Source organism: Lemur catta, chromosome 15 (genome assembly GCF_020740605.2).
Source record: "Lemur catta isolate mLemCat1 chromosome 15, mLemCat1.pri, whole genome shotgun sequence".
NCBI lineage: Eukaryota > Metazoa > Chordata > Mammalia > Primates > Lemuridae > Lemur > Lemur catta.
The window spans coordinates 5802686-5827414 of NC_059142.1; the positions used below are offsets into that span (position 1 = coordinate 5802686).

The following is a 24729-nucleotide window of genomic DNA, read 5'->3' on the forward strand; positions in this document are numbered from 1 at the left end:
CCCCTGACTGTAGGACCTCGACACCCCTGCGCCCGACGGCCCCCCCTCAAGGCTCCCCCAGCTGTGTGAGATGACCCGCGGACAGGGTGGGGGAGCTGAGATACCCGAACACACACAGAGATCCAGCTGTAGCTCCTATCACAACACGTCCTTGAGGACACTTGAGTCTATCCTCCCGTGTCACTCTGGGACCTGATGGGAGCAGACCTGGAAGGCGAGAAGGGACAGCTGAGCCTATCAAGGCCCCAAGGTTGATCAGCCCAAAGGTGGCCTGGAGATCAGTGGGACAGGTCAGCTGGAGGTCAGCCAGCCATCCCTTCCCACCCCCCACGAAAGAGGTAAATTTCGTTGAGGTGGGTGGGGGATAGGAAGCCTATGCCTAGGTACCGGGGCAGGCCCAAAGGACACTTGCTGGTCAGCATATCCATCAGCTGAGGCACATACCCTCCTCCCCAAAGGAACAAAACCTAGATTATAAATAATTTCACTTTATTTCTCTGTACAAAACTCAACCTATGAAAATAAAGTTTGCAAAAGGCATAGTAGTACGTGAGGCCCGCAGGCCAGGAGGCCAGCGCACCTGCTCTACACTATATACAAGTCTCCACACGCCTTGGGGCAGGGACCCCCCCCCCTTGCAGGCCGGGAAGGCCACATTGGCCCCCCTCAACTCGGCGAAACGTACCCGTCTCTTCCCTCTAGACAGGAGAAGAAAAGCCACCAAGGTGCCCGCTCAGCAAGAAGTGGCGCCCAGCAGGCTAGGCCCCTGCAATGCCCCGACCGGCCACCAGAGGTCAGCACCATCCCGACGGTCGCTCGTCGGGCTGGGGAGCCGGCTGGGATGGTGGGGTCGCGCCCGTCTGGCCCCCAGAGCAAGCTAAAGGTCCCCGCGGGCTCCCACCCACCAGGGACAGTGCAGCCATGGCTGAACCGTGCAGACCGGGGTCTCTGGTGCTGCCTTCGGCCTTCAAGGCTCGGACCCAGAACACAGGCCGCATGGGCTGCGGCCGCTCGAGAGGGGCGCAGGGCAGGGACGCCGCCTGGAGTCTAGCTGGAGGTGACGGTGGTCCCGCCGCCCAGGCGCATGAGCATCTGCTGGCAGTCGTGCAGCAGCCGGCGGTCGCCGAGCTTCTCGAGCGTGCGCGCCGCCTCAGCGAGCATGCCCACGCGCTGCCCGGGCGCCGACAGGAAGCCGGGCGGCAGGTAACAGGACGCAAGGAGCAGAGCCTCGGCGTGCTCCCGCCGCGTGGGCCTCGGCTCCAGCTCCGCCGCCGCGCCTGCGCACAAGCACACGGCCGCGTCAAAGGCGGGCCGCGCTCTGGCCACGCCCCCGCGGCGCGGCGCGCGCAGAAACCCCGCCTCCGCCCGAGGCCGGCAGGGACCCCAGTGCCCAAGCACACGGGGTTTGCAGGGCCGCTCTCCCCACTCCAGTCTCGGGCACACTCATGAAGCCTCACACCCCTTCCCGGGGCCTGTTCAGTAGAACACGGACTCAGAGTCACGCATGCACGTGTGTCCCACAAATGATGTCTCAGGCCAGGTGTCACCACTAGGACACGGACGCACGCATGCACGCAGTCGCCCTCACTATCCGCCAAGCCCCATCCGAGCCCTTCCCACCTGGGCAGGGGGACACCCCTGCGTGGGCAGCTGCCCCTCACCTCCTTTGCCACCCGGGCCTGCCCGCCGCCTCAGACTGCGGTCCAGGAGCTGGTGCGTCCGCGTGGGGCTGGCCCCCGCCATCAGCCGGGCCGTGGCCTCATGTAGGAACACCTGGGAGAGCAGGCCAGGGCAGTCCAGGTTGGGGCTCCCCCCATACACTGCTTCATGTCCCCAAGGTGAGGAGAGGGCTGTGGGCACTCACCCTCCGCATGGCAGGCCGGAAGCTCTGTGCAAGACGCCTCAGGCCACTCAGGTCCCGCTGGAAGCCACGCAGCTCGAGGGCAGAGGCCTGGGCCCTGACGCTGGCGCCCTGGGATGCCTGGGCAGGTGCAGGAGGCTGCTGCTGCCGCCACAGGCTGGTGCGCACCACGAGGAGCAGGTCACACAGGAACAGCTGCACGGCCTGGGGGTGGCAGGTGGGGCAGGGGTTATGGGGGCTCCAGTGCCCGGAGGGACAGGGTGGGGGCCCGCCGTGCCAGAGGCCGGCTCCGGGCTGCACTGCCGAGGCACTGCACCCGCCTCACACACGTGCAATGCAACAGCAATGCACCGCGGAGCCGCCCGCCTCTCTAGGCCCCCACGCCGCCGCCTGCCAGGGGAGCAGCCATCCAGCCCTCCCAACACTGGCCTCCAAAGAGCGGCCCTGCCCCACTGCTCACCCCTCCCCTCCTCCTGGGGGTGGGGAAACTGAGGCTAGATAGGGGCAGCCACTCTCCCCTGGACTCAAGCCTTAGCCAAAAAGCACAGTCAGCCAGACCCCCAGTCCTACGATGCTTGGGCTAACCCAGTGGTCTTCTGTGACCCCTGAGGGGGAATGACCAGGGAGTGGATGGAAAGCTGTGACCCGCTAGCCCTGCCAGGCCCCCGGCCCCACCCCGCACCTTGTCAATGGAGCTGCCAACTGGTGTGGTGGCCAGGCTGTCCCGCAGGTACCCACTGGCCTTCTCACAGACGGTCAGGCTGGCCGGGCCAGATTCTGCCTTTGCACAGCCCAGCAGGGCCCGTGCAGCCTTGAAGGAGTGCAGAGCCGCCCTGGGCAGGGGTCTCCTGTTGGGGCAGGGCAGAGGAGTGCCGGTCAGACCAGGCCACAGGCCCTGAGCTCCCCACTGCCCTGGTCTGGCTTCCTGGGGAAGAAAGGGTGGTGACCCTGGCCGTGGAGAACAAAGGCCGGTGGAAGCACAATGCCAAGGGGCCAGGGCAGAAAGAATCTGGCTGTGCACTCACTCAGACTCCTGCAGGGCACGGGGCAGGTGTTCCACCAGTGGGTACAGCCTCTCAGCCGCCTCCTCATCCCGCCGCAGCCAGTGGATCACCACGGCCGTCAGCGAGGCCCACCACTTGGCCACCGGGTCTGTGCCTGCAGAGGAGGAAGGGCCCCTGAGCCCTCAGCCACACTGCACCCGGGGCTGAACAAGGAGTCAGGGGCAGGGGCCTGGGGTCTCACCCGTGGTGGCCATGCTGGAGCTGATGGAAATGCTGCAGGCAGGAGTCCCAGCAGCATCGGAACAGCTGTTCAGCAACTGCAGGTACCCGAGGGCATCTGAGAATTCCCTGTGGCAGGAGAGACTGGCTGTCAGGACAGATGGCAGGGGTCCTCGGAGTCCTAAGAGGGTGCTAGCCCTCCCCACCTGCTCCCCAGAGCACGCCCTGACCCCCTAGCTCTGCAAAGTGCCACTGTCTCCTCCTGCTAGGCCGGTGGGGAAAATGAGATCCAGGGAGGAACCAAGGACACACAGTGAGTAGATAGCAGTCCAGGCTCTGGCCACCACACAGGTCCCTGGACATAGCCATTCCCAGACATGCTGGAGGGGTCTTGCCTAGAGGAGGGCACAGGGACACTCACCTGTCCCCATCAGCTGACCCAGGACTGGAGGTGGTGCTGGGCTGGGCCACACAGTTCAGTGCTTGCTCCAAGAGATGTTCCCGGAATAGCTGCGTCACCTGGGCCAGGGGGTCCACTGTGGGGAGGAGGACGTGAGGGGGCGAGGGACGAGAGCCTCACCCCTCCTAACCACATTCACTGCTACATGCTGGGGGCTCTTCCCTGGGCGGCCTGGGGCCACACCTAGGGCAGGTGAGAAATGCTGGCTTGGCCCTGGGAGCATTCCCACCAAAGACAGGTGGAAGGTGGCGGATAAATAGCCAGGCCCAGGCATGGGGAGGGTACCAGGGAGGCCTGCCCTCCACTGCCCCCAAACGGTGCCTGCTTCAGTACCTTTACCAGCTCTGCCCTTTCCCTGCCTCACTTCCTCACTCCAGTCGGTGCTGCCTGGGGTCACCTCCCCAAGCAACAACCTGCCCTCAAATCCCTGCCTTTGCTTCCGAAGAGCCGCGACTGGAACAGAGACCCAGCCAGACCCTCCCTTTCCTGTAGCCCCCACTGCAGCACCCGACGGCAGGGAGATGGACTGGGCTGGGCAAAGATATCCAGAGACACAGGGGGCACGGGACAGGACAGGAATGAGGACAAGGCACAGGACAAGGTACAGGGAGGGGTGAGAGAGCACCTGGGTTCCCGGACAAGCTGTACAGGCTCTCCCGAGGGGCACTGCGCACGGCCCAGTCCCCATCCACGAAGAAACGGTGGCCCACGGGGTGGCAGAGCCACTGCATGGCAAGAGGCACTGAGCCACTCTGTGCCAGGCAGGCCTGGCGGGCGCTACTCAGGAAGAAACGCTGTGGGGGAGGGGAGCTGGGCTGTCACACTGGACCCAGGCAGGGGCTCAAACCCAGACCCGGCCCCAGCTTGGCCTGGCACCCACCTGGTAACCAACCTCATCCTGCACAGCCCCTTGCCCAGGAGCCTCTGGGAGAGCTGCAAAGAGAAGCCCCAGCCCTGTCCCCACCAGCCCATCACCCACTCACTGTCAGAAAATGCAAGGACCGCGGGAGACTGGTCTTGACTCTCAGCGCAGCCGCCACATAGATCTCTGCCAGTGTCACCACAGACATAGCATCCCCCGCACACTCCGCCAGGTTCAGGGCACTCAGTGCCAGGTTGGTGGCAGTGAGGTGCCCCCCTGCGTACTTCCCTGGAAAGCAGATGGGACGTGAGGTTAGGGGTGGGCCGCAGTGGCAGGGAGCCCCCGAGCCCAGTTCCACGCCGATCATACCCGTGGTATGCAGCTGGTGCAGCTTATGGTACACAAGGGCCGCGTCTCGGGTGCTGGCGCGAGCATCCGCCTGCAGGGCGCAGTCCCTGTGCAGGCCCCCTGCCCAGCCTGCCAGCCAGCGGCCCACCCAGAGACGCTGCAGCAGGTGGCGGATGAGGTTCCAGAGTAGGCTACAGGCCAGGTCCAGGTGGGAGGTGGGCAGGGGCCGGCCCAGCGCTCGCAGGGCCAACCACAGCTGCTGGGTGGCCTGGGCAAAGTCCCCCTGGAGAACAGGGTTTTTCAGGTGAGAAAAGTGGGACCAGAGCACCTCTCCTCTATCTCTGAAGAGCCCTCCGCCTCAGGCTCCTGAGATGAGTGGGGGTCTGAGGGCGACAGGAGTGGGGAGAACAGGGCAGGTCTGTGGTGTGCACAGAGAGCAGGGAAGAGGGGCTGGCGCCAGCACCTTCCCAGCCCGGGGTACCAGGTGCTGCCCGGGGCCCTTCCCTGCACCCCCTGCCCCAGGCTGGGCCTCACCCGGGCCAGGTCCAGGTCTGCCTGCTTGCGATGTCTCCAGAAGTGCACGGCGGGGCCTGAGTGGGGCCGTGTGACTGGCTCTCCATAGACAAAGAGAAGCACCAGGGAGACCAGCACCAGCAGCCCATTGAGGAGCCAGAGCAGTGGGGGCAGCAGCCACTGGGCCCAGCCAGGGCCATCTGTGGGCAGAGGGAAGGGTTGGGGACCCAGGTGCTAGGAAACTCAGAGTCCCAAGCCCACAGGCCTAGGGTCTACACCCCAAGACTCCCTCCCAAAGATGCCCAGGCTGGCCTGTCCTACCTCTGCCCTCGCTGCCCAGCATGTTGCGGCCAGCACTGTGGTAGACACTGGTGGCATCCGCAGGGTCAGGAGCTTCCCAGCCACCTAGCAGGGAGGCCAGCGGGTTGCAGGACAAGCAGAGGAAGACCAGTGTGCACAGGGCCAGGCGGGAGCGGTCCAGCATGCCCCGGCTGTGGGCAGACAGCCGCTGCTCTGGCTTCACCTGGTGGGGGTGGACAGGGTGGTGAAGGCAGAGCCCCAGGGACCTCAGAAAGCGCAGGGCTGGGCAGGAGGGGTCAGGACGCCACCCGCCTTACTGTGGGACCCCACACAGCTCCAGGCCTGTTATTCAGTCTATAAAATGGGAGGTAGGATCTGTTAGGGTCTTCCTGACCCTGTCCTGGGGCTCAGAGGATATTGCTGGGAGTGGGGAAGGGGGCGCCACTTCAGGGCCCAACCTGGCTGTCCTCAAAGGCTGGGCTGTCAGGCTCCGAGTCACTGCCACTGCCACCACTGCCACTGCCCCTGCTGCCAAGGGACAAAGGGCTGCTCTGGGAGGGCGAGCCGGCATCTGAGGGTGGTGGCGTCAGCGTGTCCTCCACCTCAGTCTTCACACCCTCCATGAGTGCATCTGTGTTGCCTCCACTGCCACAGGTGGACACCAGATCCTTCAGAGATTCTGTAGGCCAGAGAGGAATAGAGGTGGGAGTGAAGGCTGGACATGCTACCCCAAATCTGAGCTCGGGGCCCTAGGGGTGGGGGGCTGGGAGCTAACCTGGGAAGCTGGGACAGGGCTCAGGGCCAAACAAGGAGCTAGGGCTGTGCCAGAAGTGACCAATGGACTTGAGCTGAAGGTGGGGCCGAAGTGGGGAGGGGGCCTGGGGTGGGGCCAGAGCCAAGGGTTAGGTGGGGCTGGGGACCAGGCCAGAGCCAGGGGTGTGGCAGGGCTAAAGGAGAAGCCATAGGCAGGGGCAGAATGAGGCCAGGACTCACTGCTTTTGTGGGCCGCAGTGCGCAGACTCAGGTTCTCCTGCTTGAGTTTCTGGTTGCTGTGTTGTAGAAAGCGGATGTAGTCTATGGCCTTGCGCAAGACAGCAGATTTATTTAGCTGCAGGGAGTGGGAGGGAGAGCACAGGCGGCCAGTCAGGCCTGGTAGGAGGCACTTAGCAAGGGGGTGTGGAGCTGCTTTGCAACACAGCTGCCTCAGGACCTTTGCACTTGTTAAGGACTAACGTGTAAATGCACACAGCAGTGTCTGGCTAGCAGCTACTATTATCACCATCTTCATGTAGCACTCGCCCTTAGCGAGGCCTTCTCTGACCACAAGATTTAGATTTGCGACTCCCACCACCCTTCTCCCTGCTTTATTTCCACCCTAGCATACGCTAATACTTCCTTAGCCAACCTGTGTATTGGCCACCTCCCCCACCAAAAAGGCAATTCCTCCTCGAGGGCAGGGTTTTATCTGTCTTGCTCATTGCTGCAGCCCCCAAGCCTAGAACAGCCCTTCCTTTGTGGAGGAGGCCCATGTGACGTAATAAATGGGGCTGGCCAGGCCAGGGCAGGCCGAAGCCCAAGCCTCTGTCTGCCCAGGCTTGGCCTCGATCCCTCCCTTCCTTCCAGTCGCCCCCCAACTGCTCCTTCCCCAGGGTCACCCGAGTCTGGGCCTCTGCCCACACCTTTGCCTCAGCGCCCACCACCAGGTCCTTGAGCTCAACGATCTTGTCGTTGATGGAAGAGCGGTAGCGCTTCTCGATGGCATTGTGGGCTGTGCGCTTCTCACCACGGCTCTGGACGGAGCCTGGGACCTTGCTGCCAGCTGCCAGCCGGTTGATGGGCAGCTTGTCAGCATCCACAACCAGCGGCACCGTTGCCAAGATGGTTCCACCACTCACCAGGGTCTGCAGGGCCAGGCAGGCATTAGCAGGTGGCATGCATGTGTGCAGACCCCACGCCCTTGTGCCCTGCCCACACCACCCACCTGCAAGGGCCCTGTCTGCACAGCTGTGCCAGGGACCAGGGGGCTAAGGCCTGCCGCCTTTACAGTGGCCCCCACATCTGTCTTCATAGCCGTCAGGAGCAGTGAGTCTGCCTTGATGAAGTGGGGCTGCAGCAGGACCTGGGGTGGTAGAGGGCTCAGCCATGTGTTGTATCCAGGCCAGGAGCTGCCACCTCCCCAACGCCTGGCAGAACCCCTCACCGGGACCTGCTGGATCTGTGAGGCCACAGTGGTCGTTCCTGGGGCCGCTGTGGGGGTAGCTGTGGCTGTCAGTAGCTGCTGGGGGGCTGCACTCTGAACCTGGGTGTGCAAGGAAACGGGCGGGACCCCTGGCGGGGAAGCCAGTGGTAGGCTAGGCAGCGGCTGCTGGGTGCTCGCAGGAGGAGGCCCTGCAGAAATAAAGCCTGGGGCTGCGGCACAGGCTGCCCCCACCCACTTTCAACCCACTCTTCAGGTCTCTATCACCATGTGGCCTTGGATTAGTCATTAGCCCTGTGGCTTCCTTTCTGGACAGCCCCTGCTTGGGCTTTCATGCAAACATGCCAGCTTCCAACCAGGCCTCCAGTGGGAGACAGTGCTTGACCCAGCAATAAGAACACAAGCACTGCTAGGAATAGGGTGTCTCAAGCAGCAGAGTTTTCTATTTGTAAAGCCTGCAAATTCCTCTACTAAGACCACAGCAAACACCTCTTCCTGTGCTCCTGGCAGCCCCACCCCCGGCTGTCCCCTCCCGCCGCCCCCCCCCCTTACCTGTAGAGAAGCCTCCAGGAGGGCTGGGGTAGCCCAACACAGGGGTGGAGCTGAACTGCAGTGGGGTTGGGGCTGGAAAGCTCTGGGACACGAGGGCCCCTGGCAGGGGCTGTGGGGTGGGGGGCTGCAGGATGCTTAGTGGCATGGACTCTTCCTTGATACCAGGCTCGGGGGAAAAAGTGGGCACAGATGGGTACATGTTCAATGGGGTGGGTGCGGGCTGGGGAGGGGACAGGGGTGAGGGCGCTGCTTTGGGTCCCCCCAGGAAGCCTTCAAGAGGGGAGCTCAGCGTGGCAGGAGGTGGGGACAAGCTGCCTGGGGAGCTGGCATCAGGGCTGGCTGGTTCTGTGCCTCCTTCCCCGTCCCCAGCATAGGGTGGGTCGAACAGGCCAGGGAAGTCACTCTCTTGGTTGTTGATGAGCTGAAGCATGTCTAGGAAAAGGAGATGAGGGTGTGTGAGTGACAATGGGGTGGAGACTACCCCCCAAACAAGGCATCACACATTTGTATGAGCAAATCTATTTGCACACCTCTCGTCCGCAAACAGCTGTGTATGTGTGGGCAATGCCACAGGAACAGAAGAGCCACCCACAGGAGCCAGTGCTCCAGACAGATCGCCATCTCATGGGCCCCTGTGCCCTCCAGAGCGATGCCTGGCACCGCAAGTACGACAAATAGCCCTTGCAACAAGTGGATGAGGTGGGCACATGAGGCTCACAGCCTTGCCTCACAGCCAGGCTGGGGCTGAGCAGGTTAGGCCCAAGAATTCAGACTTCAGAGTCTGAGCTCTTCCCGCCACCCAATATATGCCTGATCATCTGACAACATGCTCAGTCCACAGCAAACAGCAAGCCCGTGTGTGTCCGTTCGTTCGTTCATTGAATCATTCAATGAGCACGTGCAGAGTGCACAAGCTACACCAGGCACTGTTCCTGGCCATGAACAAGACAGACAAAAATCTCTGCCTAGAACCAGGCAACTGTCTGGGGAGCTGGGAACGTCCTGCACCTTGACGTGGACAGCAGTAAACTTTTACTCCTGTCTTCATGGACCATACGTTCTAGAAGACATCACCTCTGAGTCTTCACATACATGCACATCCACACTGCACTGTAGACTCAACCAGCTTCCAAGTGCTTCCCCAGGAGGTGACAAGCCCTTCCAGACAGCCTTTCCTGCCCTCTCCACACTCCGTCACTACCCCTACCCTAGGACCTGGCTTAGCAAAGGAGCACCCACCTCACCCAGGACAAAAGGAGTCCAGAGGCCCAGGTACAGCCTTGCCCTGGCCCCACAAGGGCCTCAATTTCTCAGTCTGTGAAACAGGGCCATGCCTCACAGATCCAGTAGGCCCAGCCCTTGGGAGGGGGATGGGACACAGTAACCAGAGGGAGGAGGCAGCCTAGGGCAGGTGGGAAACAGGGCAGAGAGGATCTTCATATGGGTGCAATGGGCCCCACACCTCACCCACCGGCCACTTCTGGTCTCTTCCTTCAAGGCTGCCCAGCAGGGTTCTCTGAGCACAGCATTTGAGAGGGCAACTGAGAGACTACTAGGAAGTGGGTGACCTCCCCCTCCTCCCAATTTACAAGGGGAGGACAGAAGCACAGAGAGAGGCAGGACTGGCTCAAGGTGCTAAAGAGGTGGTGGGGTCCTGCATGACCAGACCCTCAGAGCAGCATGGGCTCCCCAAAGAGATATGACACACAGGGCAGTCCCCCAAGAGGACCCTAGGTCAGAGCAGGGTCCTCATCCATGCTGGAAGGACTCAAAGGAGGTGGGGACCCACGTCAGTAGGGGGGGTCTGGGCCAAGAGCAAGGCCCACTCTGGGGCCACCCACATTGATGGGGCCCGGCTGGACCCCTAATCCTCCTGACACACAGCTCTAAGAAGGCAGTGTGATTATTACCCCATTCTACAGATGAAGAAACTGAGCTGTAGAGAGGTGACTTGCTGGCCTAAGTTCTTACAGAGTCAGAGACAAAACTGACTAGACCCTGCCTGACCCAATGCCCCAACCACTGGCCACTGCCCTAGGCTGCCTCAGATGATTAGCTCACCTCATCTTCGAGACAAAAAAAGGACAATGAGTTCACAGAGGACCAGAAGCAGCCTAAGAGCATGCAGTGGGAATCAAATCCAGGTCTACAAAATGCCAAATCTATTGTCTCTGCACCTTTCCTTACCCCACCAAGAAGCCAGAAGCAAAGCTGCCATCACCAACCCATTACTCAGTGTAACAGACTGAGGCTTGGGACTGAGCCAGCTGCTGGCCACGTAGTCAACCAGTGTGTTTTGGGCACAAGCCCAGGCCCTGCCTGCAGCCAAATAGCCTCAGGACCCAGGCCTGGCCATTCAGGGCTTTGGTTTCACCTCTATAAAAGCAAGTGCTGTGTGTCCTGACTCTTTCCTCCTCATACGGACTGGGACACACTCCCCACCTCAGCCCAGCCTGGCCATAGGCCCTCTCCCCAGGCTGGAGACTGGCAGCCTGGCTGGCTCAGCCCAGGGCCCTCTAACCCATTTGCAGTGGCCACCCACTAGGTCAGAGTTTTCTACATGACCCATGAGCACAATCCCAGGGGCCCCAGTGCTCTGAGGGTTCCCAGCCTGAGCTTCTAGTCCTGTCCATCACCAACATGAGATTGAGCCTGGCCCAGTGGCCTCCCCTTAACTGGGCCTCGGTTTCTTCATCTGTACAACAGAAAAGATTAAAACCCTTTTTGGCAGAGCTGACTATGGCTTTGCCCAGCAGGCAGCTGGCACAGAGTGGGAACTCAACATTGTCTACTGACAGGTGCCCAGGCAGGAGACTTACTGCAGGAAGGGACCTCCCTAAGGCCTTCAACAGATCATGACGGGGGCGACAGGCTCAGCCTCCCTAGGTCCTCAAATTGAAACCCTCCTGGTTAGTGGACCCTCCAGGTTTATGTAGGTCATAAAGTCATAATGTATTTTCTTTCTTTCTTTTTTTTTTGAGACAGAGTCTCGCTCTTTTGCCCTGGCTAGAGTGAGTGCCGTGGCGTCAGCCTAGCTCACAGCAACCTCAAACTCCTGGGCTTAAGTGATCCTACTGCCTCAGCCTCCCAAGTAGCTGGGACTACAGGCATGCGCCACCATGCCCGGCTAATTTTTTCTATATATTTTTAGTTGTCCAGCTAATTTCTTTCTATTTTTTAGTAGAGACGGGGTCTCGCTCTTGCTCAGGCTGGTCTCAAACTCCTGACCTCGAGCGATCCTCCCACCTCGGCCTCCCAGAGTGCTAGGATTACAGGGGTGAGCCACCACGCCCAGTCATAATGTACTTTCAATTGCGGGATCTTCCACCCCTCACTCAGTCCACATGAGCCCCTTTGATAGATGGGAAAAACTGAGGCCCTGAAAGAAAAACTGACAATGTTGACAATCTAGGGCTCCCACTGTCTGCCTGGAGAGTCTAAGATGGCCCCAAAAGCAGGGCCACCCAACAGATAGGACGCCCTGGCAGAGAATAGGACAACTGGCCCTGTCCCAGATGTGGAGAAAGCCACCCTCTCCCACCAAACCCTCTTAGGTCCCTGGGTGCTGCTGTCAGATCTTCAGCAAACCTTTCCCTTGGGTTGCAGGGGGGATTAATGAGGTTGGGGGGTGGTCCACTCACTTCCCCAGTGGGCCAGGAACTGGCACACCCTTTCCCTCGGAAGGGGCTCTTCCCTACTTGAGTTCCATAGCCTCCACGCCCGCCACCCCTCGTGAGAACCCGGGAGGCATTGTAATAAAGGGGTGGGGGTCCTCCGAAAAATACCTTCGAATGTGCAATCCATGGCTCCGCGGTCCGCGCCCGACCCCTCGGGGCGTCCAGGTGGCTGACTCGGGCCCCTCCCCGCACCGACTTCACCTGTCAAGGCTCCGCGGAGTTTTAAAGCCCGGTGAGCGCCTCGGCGCGCCCCGCCCCGCATCGTCTACAGGCCCCGCCCCTCTCTCAGGCCCCGCCCTCACGCCCCGCCCACGCCCCGCCCCCGGGGCTGCGCGCCCGGGCATGGGGTGAGCGCACGCGGCCAATCAGCGGCCGCGCCTTCGCCTCACTAGGGCCCCGCCCCAGCCCCCGCCTCTCCCCCCCGACGGCGGCCAGGACTCAGGTTTCACCCAGCGGCGCTGAATGGGGCCGGGGTTACTAGCGGGCGTCCGCCTTTAACCCGCTCGGCGCCAATATCCGCCCGGGTTACTGGCGGTCACAGCCCTCCCTCAACTCCCGCCCCTCCGTTATGGGGCCAGAAGCGGGAGGATGCCCCAACAGCCCGGAGCTCTGTGTTCGAAATCACTGGCTCACTGACATCCTGAAAGAGCCTCGACTGCTCTAAGCCTCAGTTTACTCCTCCAGAAAAACAGGACAATTATATCTCCCTGACACGGAATGGTAGAAGAAAGGGAGATAATACGGGTGCAGCACTCAGTACGCAAGAAGGGCTTAATTAAGGCCAAGGGTTGCCGGGTGGTGGCTGAGGTGCAGGGACCTCCCCCTCTTGGGGCAGACCCGGGATGGGGCTACCCCTCACTCCAGCGGGATGTTGACAGTCTGAGATCGCGGGGACCACCGCTGATAACAGGTCACTTCTGGGAAACTGAGGCCCAGAGTAAGAAAGGGAAACTTTTACCCCAAATTACACATCCAGGGTCTCCTGATTACCATTATCAATGTCCCTCTGCAGGGTCAGTGAAGTCTGACCCTCTCCCTCAAGGTCTCACAGCCCTCTAGCTGTCACCCGGTGAGTCTCAACTCACTTATTCATTGTGGGGCCCTGGGAGGCCAGGAAGAGACCCAGTTCCCTGGGAAAGAGGTGGGGAAGGTAGGGGTGACAGGCTCTGGGGGTCTTTTGAAGGGCTGCCTGAGCCTGTCTCCCATTCTGTCAAAGGTAAAAGTTCAACACACACACACAGATGATCAGAACCTGGCCAAACAGACCACCCACAAGGCCCACCTCAGCCTCACATGCAGGATGGCTGTTCCCCCACACCCCCAGCTGTGCAGGCTGAATCCTGGGCAGGCGGCCCAGCAGCTCAGCAGTCAGTGTTGGGGGGCTGAGGGCACTTGCGACCCAACTTCTCTCCCTTTTCATGAGCCTAAGCAAGAAAACTCAGCCATGTCTCCGTCACCCCCTGTCCCCCAACCCCTCCAGGTCCTTCTTGCATGGCCTTTGGAGGTTCCAGGACAATAGGGAGGTTCCAGGACAACAGGCATCCTATCCAGCACCTCCCCTGCCCCTCCTCAGCCTGTGGGTGCTCACACTCCCTCACCCCCAAACCAAAACAAAGCCTTGCTCTTGGAAAAGCTCTGACCTCACATGAGAGACTCAAGACAGGGAAGAGCCTTGACCCAAAAGCACACTGAGAGCTCAACTCCACGCCTGAGTTCCCCAAAGCAGACCCTCCCTCTTGGTCCTTTCATTATGTGCTCCCCAGTTTCTGAGCCCAGAATGTGGCAGGACCAACAGGCCTGAGACTGGCAGGGCCTGGGCCACTGTGGAAGGTCAAACCCTGTCCCCTCCCCTTCCTTTTTGTTTTCATTTCTCTTTGTCATCCTGCTTTGCCCCCAGCCCATCTCACTGAAGAGGAGGGAGAGAACATTGCTTACTGAGCCCCCTGAGGGCAGCAGGAGTCAGGGGATGCTTCCAGAGGAGCGATGTGACCCAGGAAGTGAGGGCTGGCCTTGCAGGCAGAAGGCACAGCCTAAGCTAAGATGCATAGAGGAAGGGGCTGGTGACATGTGGAAGAGCCTGACGAGACCCTATCTCACTCTCCCCTGGAGCCGGATCTGCTGGCTGATTTCTGTAGAAGCTGATCCGATTTCTGCAGAAGCTGATCATCGGGGTTAAGACTGGAGGTGGAAACTCTAGAGCCAGCCCTGCAGCCCCCCCCAGAGACAGAGCCAAGTGGGAGGGTCTGGGGCAGCATGCCAAGGCCTGCTCTTCCCCTCCCACCCCTCACCTGCTGTGTGACCAGGACAGTCCACTCCCCCTCTCCCAGCCCCCACCCCAAGAAACCTCAGGGGTGGGGATTATGGGAGAACAAGTATGGAAAGCACCCACCACTCAGCGGGGTCTCAACAAAGGTTAGTTCCCTCTGTAGCAGCTGGAATGGTCTAGAACTGGAAAGTCAGGTAGTCAGTTGCTGGGTTCAAGCTGGAGCTCCATAACCACTTGATGGGGATCTTTCTAAGGGGAGTTAACAGGGCCTGACTAGGGTGAGCAAGAGTCACCTAGGGTGCACAATTTAAGGCAGTGCCTCTCTCGCCTCACTCTGGTCCCTGCCCTGGAAGCTAGGACAGCTGGTCTCACCCACAGCCCCTGAACTGTGGCCCCCTGTGGGCAAGCTGAGCACCAGCTTTCCCGGGACAGTCAGAAGGTGCTTCTGGTTCCTATGCACTTTCTGAATGCGGAGAAGGGCAGCACGGACTGCAGGCCTCAGTGCCCCCCCCGCAACATCGTTCACCTTCCCAGGCTTGGGAACTGCCGACAACTCCTCTCCAAGCCTGGATTCCTCCTTTTTCCTCCTCTCCTGCCCTGATTCTATCAGGATTCAAGGGGAAACCTGAAACCTCCATCCCAGCCCTCCCCATTCTACCTTCAAACATCCCTCTGAAGGCAGTTGGGGACAGCTTTTAATGACTCTGGCCTGTTGATTCTGTGAGGCCGTGACAGAAATCTTGAGAGCACCCCACGTCACCAATATGCAGAATTCAGCTCTGACCATGATAGAAGTCTACAACTCCTTTCAACCCGCACAAGGCCTTAAACCCCAAACAACCTCTGCTTGCATGCCTCCTGGGATAGGGAGCTCACCACCTCCCCCCCTAAAACCTGGTCCACAAAGCCCAGGTCCATCTCCTTCACAGCATCTACTGCCCTTCCCTAAGCATCCAGTGTGCCCATCCTGTGCCAGGCACCAGGGGTGCAGGTGCACAGCACAGAGACCTTTCCTCATGGAGCTGATGTGCCAATGAAGGAGACCAGTGGGATGCAAATGCATGGGAAAATGTGGGTGCAGGTGGCGATGAGCACCAGGAAGAAACTGAGGCAGGGTAAAGAGAGTGTGAGGGAGCCTTTGTAGACAAGGGGTTCAGGACAGAGCTGTCTGAGGAGGTGACATATGAGTTACATGTGAAACAAAGGAGTAGGCCAGAAGGGAGGACTGAAGAAACAGCACGTGCAAAGGCCCTGAGGTGGGCGCAAGCATGACATGATGGTGGGACAGCATGGAGGCCAGTGTGGCTGGAGCAGAGGGAGTGAGGAGGGTAGAGGCTGGGGAGGCAGCCGAGGAGTTGGGATTCCAGCCCAGGTTTGTCTGTCACCTGAGCCAAGGACTCCGATTCTCCAGGGGATGATGGGAAAGGGATTTGCAAGCTGTCCCATGCAATGCAGATCACAAAGAGTGCACAGACTGTGCAAAAGGGTAAATGGTACAATTGGCAGTGTGTCACTACCACACAGGAGGACATGGGACGTTGGCTCATGGGCTCCCCAGAGCACACCATCTCTGCCCACCTGATGAAGGATGCAGGGTGGGGTGGGCACTCACCCGTGGCTCCAGGCACCAGGCTGCACCGTGCCTGCCTTCCTGCTCCCACCTCGTGCCTCCTTCATCCTCCTGATAACTCAGGTCGTCGGGTTCCAGTGTCCTCAGCTGGTCATATATGCAACAAGGGCACAGGCTGCCCTTTGTGCACTCACAGCTGCCCCAGGGGAACCAGTGTGTGCCAGCTCTTCCCAGAATGGGATGGGCTGATGGCTGGAGCCCCGGACGCACCTGGGCTCTCCTGATGGATGAGGAAACTAAGGCTCAGAGGGAGACCACATGCCCAATGTCCCATAGCTACCCAGTGAAGAATCTGGGACTCAACCCCAGTTCTGCTGACCCTACAGCCTATTCTTCAGCCCCTCACTCCTGCCAGGCACAGGAGTGAGCCCCAAATGCAGCCTGGCTCTGCCCTAACCAGCTGTTGCCACTTGTCACAGCTCAGTTAGGAGACATGAGGCTCTTTAAGGCTTGGCTCTAGCACTGTCTCCTCCCAGAGGCCTTCCTAACCACCCCCCCCTCAGGCCCACTCCACCTCCCTCACCAGATCAGAGGCCCAGCCTCAGCTGGGGCCTCTCAAGGCAGGGCCAAGGCCTGAACCAGCTCTGTGACCCCAGCCTCATCCAGCACAGGGCTGAGTACAGAAGGGACCACAGTCAGGAGCTGTGTGGATTCCAGCCACAGCCACTCCCACCACTGTGCCCTGCTGGTCTCCCTCCAGCCACCTCAGTGCCATCACCTGCGCACTCGCTCAGCTTTGCTTTCCTTGTCTGCTTTCTGAACATACCACACTAATGCCATCATACATTTGTCCAGGTGTTCCCTCTGCCGCCAGAAATGCCCCTTCACTGTCCTTTGTTCACCTGGCAAATTCCTATTCCTCACTCAAAACTTGCTCTGATGTCCCCTCGGGATCCTCCCCTCATCTGTGCCAGTCCACACTAGATCCTCATACACTGACCATGCTGTCCTGTGAAACTCAGTTACATATCCTCTTCCTGGAGTGACAGGTGTGCTGAATCGCCTTGAGCAGAACTGGAAAATGGAGATTAAACAAGACGCTGGTCAGCACCAGTTCAGGCTGTCAGCCCAGGCACACGCTTACCATTCTGGCAGCTGAAAAACAACCTGTGCCCGGTGCAGTGGCGATTCTGGGGGTAGTCACCTGCTGCTGGGCAAATTGTTCACAGTCTAAATAGCAGTGCTATGCATTTCTTCATGTAAATTATATATGTTTCTCCCTTTGGGGTCGTTTCCTTGCAACTTGTTTTAAAGGCAGCAAGATGGTTTTTTTAGAGCTGCCAGGCTGCTCTCTGGGAAAGATAAACCCCTTTACAACCTCCCCTACAATGTAACCCCTTTGCTCACAGCATCACCAGCACTGAGTTTTATTGTTTTTATGTACTTTTGGTTGCTTTGCTTAGGGCTGTGACTGGAACCTTGAAGGCGCTTTCGTTTGCATTTCCAAGGCTGCCTGAATGTGTTTTGTGCAGCAAACCATCAACTGTGGCCAGAGATGCAGAAGCACCTGCTATACTCTGCCCACCTCCCCTAGCTAGAAAAGGTATTTCATCACAGATCTCCGCTCATTCACCCACCTCAGCTACCACTGGGCCTGGGCCACAACAGGCTGGGTGGCTGGGGATTGTGAGGGAGTCAGGTGTCCTCATCTGTAAGATGGGTGAGGAGGTGACAATGGCATTTCTAAGGTTCCTTCCAGCTCTTGTCTCTTAACTTTAATGGAAGCTAAGGACAGGGCACTTGTTCCCTGTGGTCAGGGTGGGGGCTCCCCACTGGCCTGGTCCAGCCCCACCTTGTCTCTCACACAGAGACCCAGAAACACCACATGGTGATGCTTAGAACTTGGAACCAAAGCCTTGAACATCCTAGAAACTTCCAGGACAGGCTTCTTGGATAATCACTGCTAACATATGTTGAACTAAACATATCAGTTGCCAGGTACTGGTTAAGTCCTCTAAATGGTGACAATAACAACACTAACTGGGATTGGTTGAGGGCTTACTATCTGCATGCATTGCTTAAGACTTTGACCCAAATTAGCTCATCTGACCTCCACAGCTCCAGGAAGCTCCACACCTGGAGCCAGCCTCAAAGACTCCCTGCCCTCTCACCAGGAGTCCCTACACTGGTTTATAAGGCTCTCCCCACCCCTACACGACCACCTTTATGGAGCACGTGGCATGCGGGTCCCACACATTGGGCAGTCCCAGTCAGCTCCCAGGGTCAAAGGTCACATTCACAGGGCCTGTGGCTGGCAGGAGACAAGGCCAAAGACACTTCCTCTGGCCAGCGCAGCAATTCCAACCTGGGCTACTCCTATCAGTGGGGAACGTCCAGATCCCAGGCCTGTGCCTCACAGTGACCCCTGCCTGGAGCTGACCAGGTCAGTTAGGATGTTTGTGTCTGGCTAGGTGACTGTCGGGCAGGAGATCATGCCCAGCTATCTATCTACTGCCTCCCTGGACCCACTCCCAGCACCCTCCTCCCCATCCCCCAACCCTGTCCCCTCAGAAGCATTAGGGCTGAAGCCATGGGGGCTCAGAGACAGCAAATCTTACAGTCTCCATCTCCTGCTTTTCCGGGGAGGCCCCTGCAGTTCAGAAATGGCAGGGCACTTTCCTTAGGAGAAAGCAATTCATGACCACACTGGGAGGGCTTTCTGCTTTCTGCTGCCCTAAGGTTGGACAGGCTGGATACCAAGAGGAAGGGGAACACATCTGATAGAAGAGGCTCCTCTCAGAGCCCACTGCTGAGGGGCTCTGGATATAGGATGAGGGAGAAGGGGCACCCTAGCAGGACAGGCTGTGCCCAGGGAGCGGGTTCTGGCTGGACGGGCAATGACAAAGGAGGGGCAGATCTGGCAAACCTTGCAAGTCTCATATGCCACGATGAGACAGGGAACTTTATCTTAGGGGAATTGGGGAACCATGGATGGTTTGAGACCTGGGGAGTTATGTGCTTGGAGCCGGGCAGTAACAGGTCTAGAGCTGCGTTTTCTAAGGACTGCTCATGCTTGGTGAGAATAGGGAGAGGACACACTGAGGCACACTGTATCCTGGTGAGAAGTGTGGGGTGGCAGAGTGGGCCCCTAGTGTGCCCTTTCCACCAGGGCTGGCCTGGACCTAGGAAATAGCCAGACACACACGGACTGGAAGCAAGGCCCCACGCGATTGGCCTGGGAGAAAGCACTGCTCAGGGCAAGGTGGGGCTGGCAGGCAGGTGAGGTGAGGCCCAGAAGGGCTTCAGGGCAGCAACCTTTGACTTGACATCTGGGGTCCAACAGACGAAGAGCAGAATTAGAGGTGTCTAGGCACAGGAAAGAGACCCTCAGCCCCCTTCCCAGTGCTCACCCAGAACTCTGTCTCCATCTGCCTCTTCTGGACTTATAAACTTGTGCAAGATCTGATAAATTAATCCTCAGTGGGAAGGTGAAGACTGCTGTGGGCTTAGTAATAATCCCCAACATGTGTAAGGCTGCTCTCATGTTCCATCCTCTCCCTCCTGCCGCAAGGGACCCCAAAGCACAGAGTGAGGAAGGAAGGCTCCGGAGGAGATGGAGCTCATTGAGGTCTTGGTGCAGAGGCAGGACTCGAACCCAGAGAGCACTATAGCCAGGGAAGTGCCTTCACCCATGGACACCAGGACTCATGGTAGCAGCCCCACTCCAAAATCTATTCACATGACAGAGTTTGGCCAAGGCGGGTGGCAGGGCCAGCTGGGTGTGGCTTCAGGCCCTCAGCTTGCTCCCCGGTGCCAGCTCCCAGTCTCATGACCCAAAGGCTGAACTGGGCTTGAAGGGGGAGGGAGCCACATGGCCTCTGACTCCTCTGTGACCCACTCCCAGGCCCCCAGCATAGCCCCACATGGAGCAGCCTCCTCAACCCCCCAGCCCCTCCTTAGGAGCCCAGTGGTTAAGAGCTTAGGAGCTAAAAGTATAGGCTCTGAAGCCCACAGCCTCAGTTTGAATCCTGGCTCTGCCATGATCTGGCTATGTGACCTTGAGCAAGTCACTTAGCCTCTCTGTTCTGTTCCTCAAGGCCCTCATCTTCATCATAAGTCTACCCACTTGGAGTTGTCAGGAGAATTCAATGAGATCATCGACACAGTGCCTAGAACACAGTAAGTGCTCAGTTAGTGATCCCTATTCATGTTATAACCTCTCAACCTGGCAGCCAGAGGGAACTTATACAACTGGAGCATGGCATGCCCCCGCCGCAACCCCCCATTGTCCTCCAGCCAGTCCAACTCCCCATCCTGGCACCTGATGCCTGCCTGACCTACCTGTCATCTCTCATGCCTCTCAGGCACCTGGCCTTCCCACCCCAAATCACCTCTCTCTAGACCTTATCGAACCTGCCCAGCTCCACATTTTGTAGAAGCTTCAAAAGCAGGCTCAGCCTCTCACCAGCAAGTCCCCTCCCAGAGCCTCATCCTACAGAACTAAATGAGGAGCTGGGCAAAAACTGGCCTCGGTGTCCACTGCAGCACAGTTTATGAGGACAAACAACCTAGATGTCCATCAACAGGGATCAGGTGAATAATTGAGGGAATCTGATTATTGTCTGGCTGTTGACATGGAACCAAGCAGGTACAATCTGCTGTGAACCAATGGACCCTATTCTAATTTATTAAAAATATAGATTTGTGGGCCGGGCACAGTGGCTCACGCCTGTAATCCTGACACTCTGCGAGGCCAAGGCAGGTAGATCATTTGAGCTCAGGAGTTCGAGACCAGCCTGAGTAAGAGTGAGACCCGTCTCTACTAAAAAATAGAAAGGAATTAGCTGGACAACTAAAAATATATAGAAAAAATTAGCCGGGCATGGTGGCACATGCCTGTAGTCCCACCTACTCAGGAGACTGAGGTAGAAGGATTGCTTGAGCCCAGGAATTTGAGGTTGCTGTGAGCTACGCTGATGTCACAGCACTCTAGCCAGAGTGTCAGAGTGGGACTCTGCCTCAAAAAAAAAAAAAAAAAAAAAAAATATATATATATATATATATATATACACACATATATATAGATTTGTGGTTGTCGGAGGCTGTAGGTAGGAATGGGGAGTAATTATAAACAGACATGAGGGATCTTACTGGGGTGATGAAAATGTCCTACAACTAGTGATGGTCATACAACTCCAAAAATTTACTAAAAATCATTGAATGATACACTTAAAATGGATGCATTTTATGGCATGTAAAGCATACCTCAATAAGGTTTTTATTTTTAATATTTTTTTTGAGACAGAGTCTCACTCTTTTGCCCCTGCTAGAGTGCCATAGCGTCAGCCTAGCTCACAGCAACCTCAAACTCCTGGGCTCAAGTGATCCTCCTGCATCGGCCTCCCAGAGTGCTAGGATTATAGGCGTGAGCCACCATGTCCAGCCCCTCAGTAAAGTTTTTAAAAAGCTGATGAAGAGTGTGCAGCCATCCCCCAAATACACACATACTCACAGAGGAAATAATCCCTCATATAATTAACAGGACTTATCTCTGGGTGGTGAGTTTAAAGATTTTATTTTCTTTTTGCTCACCTGTACTTTCTGATTTTTCTGCAGTGAAAAAAGATGCATTGCATAATTGGAGAGAAGAATAGGTGATCTGAATACCTGAAAAATCCACCACTGCAGTAGGCAAACCTCAGCCCCCACCCAAGCAGGAAGGGGCTGCCTGGTCCTCAAAGGACAGACTAAGGTCTGACCCCAACCCCCCCCCCCCAACAATGGCTGTGCATGTCTGGCCTTTGGGTCTGGAGAGACAATGTCTATCCATCAGTCAATAAGAAAAGCCCAGACACACCTTTGATTCTGTTGTCCAACTCCCCCATGAAGGGAACATTCGCATCCTCATTTTTCCAGAGGAGGAAACTGAGGGTGAGAGGGCTTGAGCAGGATGACAAAGAAAGTGAGTAGTGTCCGAGTTCAAGTCCTGACCCCAAAACCCATGTCCTCCCAGCTGGGTCATGGTGCTTCTCAGACTGCTCCTCTTGGGCCCAGCGCTGTGGAACTGGTAATTGAGTCAGGCTGGGACCTCCTTAGGGCTTGGAATTTCAGGGGTCATCACTCCAGAATGCAGTGAAGGACAGCCCTTCCCCGGGGGAGGCTGTTTTAGAAAAGCCCCACAATCAGGCCCTCTCCTCTGTGATCCTCCCTACTGCAGCCCCAGGAAGAAGGGGCTGAGAAGGCCCTAGGGTAGGCAGCCAGCTGGACTAATCTGCAAGACTGCAGGAGGGCAGGAGTTGGGGTGGCTTTGATGTGTCTGTTTGGCCAACCCCAGGGTGGCCACAGAGTCCATGGACTTGTCCATTCAGGTTGTGAGTCTATGCAGCTTGTTCCTGTCACCTTGGCCTCAGTTTCCCCATCAACCGAGAGCAACTTAGCCAGTGTTGCTAAAACTCCTGCACAACCAGAGGGTAATTTGCTGCGGGGCTTCGGTTTACCCTGTCCACAAAGAGCCCCCAACTGGCACCTGCTACCATCGTTGGCCTTCAGCCCCTTCTCTGTATAACAATCCGAGTGATGCTTTAAAAGGTGTAAGGAAGACGGTGCCACGGCTCTGCTCCAGGTCTCTCCGTGGGGGACAAGGTCCAGCCCATCCCCTCTACACCTACCTCCCCAACCTCCCCGCCTTTGCAAGCCTCTAACTCCTCCAACTTGGGCCCCGGAGCCCTGGCCTGGCAAACATCTTCCCCGCTAGTCTCGGGGCTGACCCTCAGGCTCAGCTCAAAACTCTCTCTACTCAGAGAGTCCACCAGCCGCTCAACCCAAAGTAGCCACATCCCTGCCCCACCCTAAGGTGCAACTAAATATCCCCTTGCGGATGTCCCTAGGGATTTTTGTGCTCCCAAGAAGAGGGGGAGCCTGGGTCTGTCTGTGAACCCTCAGTGCCTAAGGTGGGGTCTGGCATTCAGTAGATGCTCAATAAATGTCCGCGGAAGCGACGCCTGCCCGTCGCAGACCCAGAGAACCAGACCCAAACACGGGGAGAAGGGCAAAAGGCAACGCTATGCGCATGCGCAAGAGTCCCAGCGCCGAGCTGAACTCTCGGGCCGGAGGGAATGACCGTGAGTAACCCCGCACCGACGTCACGGCTGGGGCGGGGCTTCGGCGACACCCAGGTCCCAAGCTCCAGCCGCGGCCGCCACAGGGCTGGGGATTCACCACCGGCGGAACGGCGCGGGGCCGGGAACGCCTAGAGGCGCACGTGCCCCGCCCCGAGCTGCCCAGGGACCCCGGCACGGCGCGGCCTGGCCCCAGAGCCCGCGGCCGAGACGCCGGGGCGGGTGCCAGAGGCTCGGTGCGGCCCCGGACACCGAGGGTCACAGCGCGCAGCCCAGAGACGCGGGGAAGCCCGGCTCATGCACAGCACGGAGCAGGCGCCCGCGGGGCAGACAAAGGCCTGGCCCCCGCTCGCGCCGCCCGGCGCGGCTTCCAGCCCAGCGGCCCAGACGCACCTTCGATGTCGGTCAGCAGCGCCGCGTCCAGGTCGCACGGCTCGGCCAGCGCCTGCTCCAGAGCCGCCTCGCTGAAGGGCGCCTCGTCCATGGCGCAGCCGCCTCCTCCGGGCGGCCCGCCGGGCCCGCCGCCGCGCACAGACCTTGCAGGGAGCGCCGCAGCCGCTGCCGCCTCTCCGCGCCTTCGCGTCCCGCCCTGGCCTGGGTGGCAGCCCGCCGCCCTCGAAAAGTTCCTCAGAAACTGGGTTCCCCAGTGGCCGCTCCGTAGGGCGGGCGAGGCGGGGGCGGGGCCCTGGGGAGGCCCCGCCCTCGGGCAAACGGCCCCGCCCCGCCGGGAGAGAACGGGGACCCTGGCTCCCGGGTGTGCGCCTAGGTCAGAGTGCCCTCCAGTCATTCACTTTATCCAGCCTCGCGCACAGCAGCCTTGGGCAGGCCACGGCCCCTCTCTGGGCCTCAGATTCTCCAGCACCAAAAAGGGGGCTGAGGGAAGCCCCAGGACTGGCCCCATCCCTGAGGTCTCTGGACTTGGGAGCGAGGACCCGACAAATCTCCCTTCCTAGGTTTGACTCTCTAGCACAAGACAGGCTCGGATCCAAGTTAGGCTGTCCCAGGTCTGCTGCGTGGCCCTGGGCCAATTACATCACTCTATGCCTCAGTTTTCCTCATCTGTAACGTGGGCCTAACGATGCCTCTCCACCAGCCGGCTGGGACGTTAGTGATGATGGCGGGGGCACAGCCTGTGAGATCATCCAGCCCCCTCCCGGCAAAGGAGTGGGAAGACTGGCCTCCTGGGAATGGGGTGGCTGAAGGGGGAGCCTGGAATTTCCCATCCTGTCTTTTTTTTTTTTTTTTTGAGACAGTTTCACTCTGTTGCCCAGGCTAGAGTGCCATGGCGTCAGCCTAGCTGACAGCAACCTCAAACTCCTGGGCTCAAGCAATCCTCCTGCCTCAGCCTCCCGAGTAGCTGGGACTACAGGCATGCGCCACCATGCCCAGCTAATTTTTTCTGGATATATTTTTAGCTGTCCATATAATTTCATTCTATTTTTTGGTAGAGACGGGGTCTCACTCTTGCTCAGGCTGGTCTCGAACTCCTGAGCTCAAACAATCTGCCGGCCTCGGCCTCCCAGAGTGCTAGGATTACAGGCATGAGCCACCGTGCCCGGCCCCCATCCTGTCTTAATCTGGTTTCCTCCCAGATCCAGTTGTAGGGGCAGGAGAGGGGCTTGGGGGCCAGCAGGCCCAGTCCAGCTCTTGAAGGAGGAAGCCAGTACCCAGGAAGACCCAGAGAAACCATGTCCTTTAAAGCACACAAAGCTACTCGGGACCCATAGCAAGGTTGGGCCTCAGGGTTGTCTGACACCAAAAACAGAGGGATGGAAGCCACAA

General features: G+C 58.6%; 1 protein-coding gene across 5 annotated transcripts; it reads right to left on the minus strand.

Annotated features, from left to right (window-relative positions):
• Window positions 1–472: 472 nt before the first annotated feature.
• SREBF1 (sterol regulatory element binding transcription factor 1) lies at window positions 473–23579 on the minus strand. Of its 5 annotated transcripts, XM_045526876.1 has the most exons (20): window positions 23341–23579; window positions 12102–12194; window positions 8317–8748; window positions 7768–7955; window positions 7549–7686; window positions 7247–7468; window positions 6561–6675; window positions 6026–6246; window positions 5589–5790; window positions 5289–5467; window positions 4776–5037; window positions 4528–4694; window positions 4170–4338; window positions 3506–3620; window positions 3107–3213; window positions 2887–3019; window positions 2544–2709; window positions 1865–2065; window positions 1662–1773; window positions 959–1277 (listed from the first exon to the last, which is right to left on the minus strand). In XM_045526876.1, exons 1-20 carry the CDS (start codon window positions 23429–23431, stop codon window positions 1048–1050), a joined length of 3543 nt encoding a protein of 1180 aa, XP_045382832.1. In that variant the 5' UTR covers window positions 23432–23579; the 3' UTR covers window positions 959–1047. The 5 variants fall into 5 exon arrangements, with proteins under 5 accessions (XP_045382833.1, XP_045382832.1, XP_045382829.1 ...); XM_045526873.1 differs by lacking the exon at window positions 12102–12194 and having other exon boundaries at window positions 23341–23578; XM_045526874.1 differs by lacking the exon at window positions 23341–23579 and having other exon boundaries at window positions 12102–12247.
• Window positions 23580–24729: the final 1150 nt, after the last annotated feature.

Bases quoted from the DNA above. Each gene is read 5' to 3' on its own strand.
- SREBF1 (XM_045526877.1), bottom strand. From the start codon at position 23,431: ATGGACGAGGCGCCCTTCAGCGAGGCGGCTCTGGAGCAGGCGCTGGCC. The intron at 7,469-7,548 runs GTGGGTGGTGTG...CTGGCCCTGCAG, and splicing joins TGCAGACAGGGCCCTTGCAG to ACCCTGGTGAGTGGTGGAAC. The intron at 5,791-6,025 runs GTTGGGCCCTGA...CACCCCCACCAG, and splicing joins CAGCCTTTGAGGACAGCCAG to GTGAAGCCAGAGCAGCGGCT.